Source organism: Limanda limanda, chromosome 2, assembly GCF_963576545.1.
Source record: "Limanda limanda chromosome 2, fLimLim1.1, whole genome shotgun sequence".
Taxonomy (NCBI): Eukaryota; Metazoa; Chordata; class Actinopteri; order Pleuronectiformes; family Pleuronectidae; genus Limanda; species Limanda limanda.
Window position 1 is genome coordinate 5,258,435 of NC_083637.1, and position 6,151 is coordinate 5,264,585.

General features: G+C 37.3%; 2 protein-coding genes across 2 annotated transcripts in view; both read right to left on the reverse strand.

Moving 5' to 3' along the window:
• The window catches only part of LOC133022135 (vascular cell adhesion protein 1-like), a 5,645-nt gene extending 5,627 nt beyond the window's left edge, over positions 1-18 (reverse strand). Inside the window, exon 1 of the mRNA XM_061089152.1 lies at positions 1-18. This exon is cut by the window's left edge and continues 249 nt beyond it. The gene's annotated coding sequence lies outside the window, so the exon portion shown is untranslated.
• Positions 19-3,048: 3,030 nt separating this feature from the next.
• On the reverse strand, positions 3,049-6,151 carry LOC133015697 (thrombin-like enzyme contortrixobin). The gene is made up of 5 exons (XM_061082967.1): positions 6,112-6,151; positions 5,734-5,917; positions 5,424-5,609; positions 5,254-5,315; positions 3,049-3,191 (listed from the first exon to the last, which is right to left on the reverse strand). Exons 1-5 carry the CDS (start codon positions 6,149-6,151, stop codon positions 3,049-3,051), a joined length of 615 nt encoding a protein of 204 aa, XP_060938950.1.

The following is a 6,151-nucleotide window of genomic DNA, read 5'->3' on the forward strand; positions in this document are numbered from 1 at the left end:
AACTAAAAAATAGTTCAAAAGACACGAGGAAGCTTCAGGGAAAACCCAGTGACGTCACCAGAGCAGGTCTGAGTCAGTTTCAATCATAATCGTCATCTGAGAATGAATTATTAATGTGAATATGATAAAAATAATAATCATCATGAGAAGAAAAATAAGAAAATGTAATTGATAATAACAACAAGAACAAACGCTCTGTGGGAATCACACACATGATATCTAAACTGTCAGAAATCACATTTTCTTTGGCGTGTTCAGTCTCAATATTTCCATTAGCATCACATTCAAGGTAAACAAACAAGCAGCAGAAAGAGAGGATGATGGTCAGAAGATGGTTTGGAGCTTGTGGCAGAAGAAATTAAAAGATTGGAAAATCAATTTTAGGGAGGAGGGAATCTCTGAACAGATTTTCAGCTCTGACTCCAGTTCTTCTCATTAGAAGAGACACAGATCAAATTTCAGTGAAAACAATGAAAAACTGAAGAACCTGAATCATTTAAAAAAAAAGTGATTCACTGAATAAATAAAACCCCAAATTATGAAATTAGTTTCTGGACATTTTGTGTTTTGGGTGTGATGTTGATATTAAATCATAAATACTCATATACTCAGATACGCTCAAGTACAAATCCACAGTCAATGAAATACTCTGTTTGTGTTCATGTCCAGGACTTTATTTTAAAGTTTTCATCTCACCTCTAAAGAATGTAATCATAACTTTTTACACCAGTAGGTGGCAGCGTTGATCAGGCCATTGATCAAAAAAAATGTCTGTATGACAATATTTGTTTAATATTTCAAAGTGCATATAAACACATTCTCGTGTATTTCTATTAAACTTTTGACTTTCTGCCCCAGACCTCGAAGTTAATGCTGATCTTCCACTTTGCTTCCTCACACCAGACACTTTATTTAATATTAAAAATGTGATTTTTCTTCTCATTCACAATTCTGAGTGTTGATACTTTCTCCTTGATGAGGTTTGAATGTGGTTCTTTCTTTAGGCCGGGTTATAACGTCTGTTTCCTTTGGAGCTCGGGGGGGAAATCACCTAAAAACACTTCAGTAGTACTGGGGGGTTTCTCTTTCAACACAACACGTGTTAGAATAAATGTGGGGCTGTGCTGAATAAATACAATTATTAATAACATATTAACTGGCTGTTTATGTAATATAGTTATGTATATATACACAGAAGAGTGTTGTCTTACCATCACTTTGCAGATTGACAAGTGAATAAATGTATCAGTTTCTCTTTTTTTCTTTACAACAAAGTCATTAATTAGTCATTACTGTGTCAATGAGATGAGAGATTTGTCATTGTTTTTATTCCCTGAAGCTCTTTTTGTGACAATATTTGTGTTCTGAGTGGACGGTAGCTTGTTCCAGGAAACAACATTCCAATGTGAAATAAAACAGTAAAAAAAGAGCGTGTGAAGTGAAACCATTTATTCGTGGGTTATCACAAGGTCACACGAGGTTTCCATGAGGTTTAACACATCGCTGCTTTGCTCAATGTCAGAACTTCCACAAATTATTTTAAATGTCTTGTAGACAGCACAACTCTTAATAAAGTTATAAAGTTTGTTGCAGTGACAGTTTAAACAGCACATTCACTGACACAGATTAACAACATTCATACAATGATTAACAAACATACATAGTTTGTCTGTTTTACTATTTTACCAATTCAAAGTTACATCAGGAAATGAGTCACATGGATAAAGATAACAGAGTGAATATACTCACTCACTCTCACTATCCAGACATGAAGCCAAACTACACACGCTACATCCACTATTAATGAAACATACAATCCTTCTTTAAACTGCAGTTGAAACTGGTTTTACAACAACAATTAAAAATGCACATGAATCTGTGGTGTATGTGTCATTTTCCATACACTCATGGACTGTTGAAAAAAAGAGCGTGCTCACATACACACATACTCATGGACTGTTTAAAAAAGCCTAGAGCTCACACACACACACATATATATATATATATATATACACTATATACATTCATGGACTGTTGAGAAAGCTGAGTGGTCCAACTAGTTTTATGCTATGATGAACTTTCTACAAAGCAGAGTGTTTGTACGTAGACCTCATGTGTGGACCATTGCAAAATGGAACAGTTGCATTATGTCGACTACTTATAAACATTGATATTTGATGTCACTGTTGGTTGTGTTGAAGGGGAGTGTGTGGTGCATGTGTCATTTTCTAGTGTTGTTTGCAGGGGTTGAATTATCGGTGACGTCTGCGGTCTGTTGCTTTAGGCTTTTGGTTTTTATCACACTGGTGTTCCGGGTTTGGATAGTAGAGTGGGCGGGGCATTCATGACACTTTGGACTTTAAGCCAGAAAACATGACCGCTTCATTTCTTTCTTTCCCCTTTTCTAGGGAAGTAAGAAGTAGACATGTAACTGTGTTAACAGGAGGCAGGAAGTTGTTGTTCTAAACCAGGGGTCTTCAACGTTTTTCCGGCCAAGGACCCCCAAACTGGTGGAGAGATGAGGCAGGGACCCCCTACTATATATATTGTATAAAATTGTGTTTTATATTAAACTGGGCCTAGTGCCATGTATAAACATAACTACCCTGATATTGTGCATTCAATACTAAGCTATTCAAATATTACACGGGTTCATATATTCATGTTTTTAATTTAAACATGTGCAAGGTACAGGGTGGCCATGCCACTGCCATTTATAAACATACATCTTGCATACAACACTGAGCTATTAAAGTAATTCACAGATTCATGTTTTTATTTTAAACATACATGTAGAAGAGACAGTGAATCCTCAAGCCATCTGTGGAGGGCACGCATACTCTCACATCAGTGTCGGACCCTGATGGGAAGCACACAACTTATCTCATCTTGGACTGATGGAGGTTGTCAGGCAGAGGGTCAAATCAGCCTCACAATGTGTTGGATGCATGTTAATATGTATTTAAAGACATTTAAATTTGTGGGCAAAAAATTGGTTCGAAAATAAATAAAAAATTATAAAAAATTATAAAAAATTTAAAAAATTGTCTAATCAACCAAAGATTTGACCCCCCGCAGTACCTCTGCGGACCCCCTAGGGGTCGCGGACCCCCTGTTGAAGACCTTTGCGTTAGAGGATAGGATTCCTAGGATTCTCTTCTCTAGATCAACCACTGTGCTCACTACCACACCTGAATGAGACAGAGAACAACACCTTATCACAGTATCTGACCAAAAGAAAAGGAAGCAGCAGAAGTATTTCTTGGTCAGACCCGGTCATGTCACTAAATGCTTCACTTTCACACTTGTCTGATAAAAGACAGAAATGTGATGCATTGCTTTACTGAAACAGTTTGAAACTAGAACACAGAGAGAATTGCAGTCCCACTGTAAAGAGACGGATGGATGGATGGATGGCTGGATGGATGATAGCGTGACCAGTATAATTTATTGAAAGCTTTTGAATACTCTACTGAGCCACAGCAGATAGAGAAGAAGCATCAGTTGAGCCATTGTTCCGACTTTTACATTGCTCTATCAGCAAAGGGCTCCTTTAGCAAAACTGAATATGAAGTTCACATGTTTTCATTAGTGTGTAAATCACCTGTAACCAAGAATGATGTTGTTTTCACTGGCAGAGAACGTCATCATGTTTATACACCAGAAGGGACAGAAACCAACCACTGGGGACCTCTCGGTGGTTTATCATGGTTCTTCAGGGCCACTGGGTGGTGAGGCAAAGATTTTTCAGGTTGTGAGAAATCTGCAGCTTCCCAGTTGTGCTTGTTTACTAAAGGTTTGTGTTTTCTGTTTGTAATTACTTTATAAGTCCCACAACTAAGTTTTGTGAGGAAAAGCAGACTCTATCTACCAGCAGCACCAGCAGCAGCACCCAACAAAGTGCACTTAACCTGGGCTGGAATAAAACAGTGACTTTACTGTCTTCTTCTCAATATGGTGAAATGCAAAACACATCTTCATGGTATGGTTAAAGCAGAGTTGTTGATTGAACTTTTTTGATGCATTTGTTTTGTCTTCCCAGACGACCTTAAATAGATAAACAATGCATGAATAAGTAAAGCAAATCCATAAAACATATTCTTTCCTCACAGTCCCGCAGGGTAGTCATTCAATTCATTGGTACTAAAGGTAAGACAAAACATTGACTAAAGAAGTTTAACACTGTGCAGGAATGTGTTCATGTGTGTAGTATGACTTCCAGTATGACACTAAAACCTTAAAAACAACAAGCCACAAATGCATTGATACTCATTTCATTTCAGTTGACAGAACGTTGGGAAAAAAAAGTCAAATTGTTCATTTTCTTTTCAGTATTGGAAAAAGAAGAACAGACTTTTATTATGTCTACAGTTATAGTTTTGTTTCCAATACAATGGTTGTATGATAACAGAAGCATCTATGCTGAATTGCTTATTTTGTCACATTCTATTTCCTATACAATTGTTTAACAAATATTTCACAAATTGACAAATGATAGTTAAAGATTTAATGAAAAATGACATCAACTGTAAAGTTTGATGGGAAATGTCTGTTAAAACCTGAAAATGTCACCATTAACCAAAATATGCATTTGTTACTGGTTGGTGGGTAATACGATTGATCCAGGTCAAGTATGGTGGATGACAGAGGTCAATAGATGCCAGTGGCCAACCACCGACAACTGTAGGATGACCCCCTACAATGACACCATGAATCTTGCCCTTGTACACCACTCCTCCACCTGAGTCACCCTGTGAAAACATACGTGATTTATTGCAATTTTTGCTCAAATTATTATTTCTGTTTATAACCAACAATTGAAACTTGTTAAAGCTGAAGAAACTAAACAAAGTTAGAAGATGTGTACTCACGTGAGTGGCATCCTTCGCAGGTGCATGTGTACACATCCAGTGCTCATGTTGCCTTTGTGAGTATAAAGGTTCATTGTTCTGACACATAAAGGTTCTGAACGTCTGACAGTCCATGATGTTCATATCAGCACAATAGAGAGTGTCAGAATCACCAGATACTGAGGAGAAGAAAAGTTTTTACAAGTGAACTCACCACTGGAAGATTATTATACTTGTTGATACTTTAATGAATTACATTTAATCTATGAGTTTCTTTTTTATAAATTATCAACACAATATGAAGACAAAGAAAAACCTGATTGATTTAAATATTTGTCTCTCAACAAAACAAGACCACAAGGAAAAAAAGATTATAAAAATAATACAATAACATTAATCTCACTTCTTTCATTTTGTGGGCCAATCTGTATGGAACCGTGACCTGCAATCTGAACCTTATCATTTCTGTAAAAAAGAAAAATTTTAATTAAAATATATTTTGAAACTATTCAAAGTTAATAAAATAATTCTAGTTTTTATTTTCACATGTTCACTGGACGGATGAGAACTCACATCTTGGGAGGATTTCCACAGTCGGGATCTGGTACAGGATTTATACCAACAACTGCTGCAGGCAGCTTCAGTAACATGAGGTCGTGTTGTGTGCCGTAGATGTCGTCTGCGAAGATCACAGGTGGATCTGTGATCTGCACTTCTTGAAGAGTACCACCATGCTTGCCTATATATGCGGTGTACGTCCTACAGGTAACGTAAGTCAACACGTCATATTTAAATACTGTTGGTTATTAATCATAGTTTCACATTAAACCATTAATGACCGGTGCATCAGAGCATTAAAGTAAAAGTTGTTGCACTTTCTCACCGTCCTGGCACAAAGCAGTGACCTGCAGTCAGAATCCACTGGTTAGTGATCAGAGAGCCGCTACACACGAAATTGTTTCCATTAGTGTCTACCAGCGGGACATTGTACTGACGCTCATTTGATAGACACGGTTGTCCTCCGGGGACTCTCTTCTCCAGATCCACCACTGTGCTCACTGTCACACCTGAATGAGACAGAGAACATCTTATCACAGTATCTGACCAAAAGAGAAAGAAGCAGCAGCAGTATTTCTTGGTCAGACCCGGTCATGTCACAAAATGCTTCACTTTTACAAATTGATAAAAGACAGAAATGTGATGCATTGCTTTACTGAAACAGTCTGAAACTAGAACACAGAGAGAATTGCTGCCTACTCACCAAGCCACATGGCAAAGAGAAGAGTTGTGAGACGAGCCAT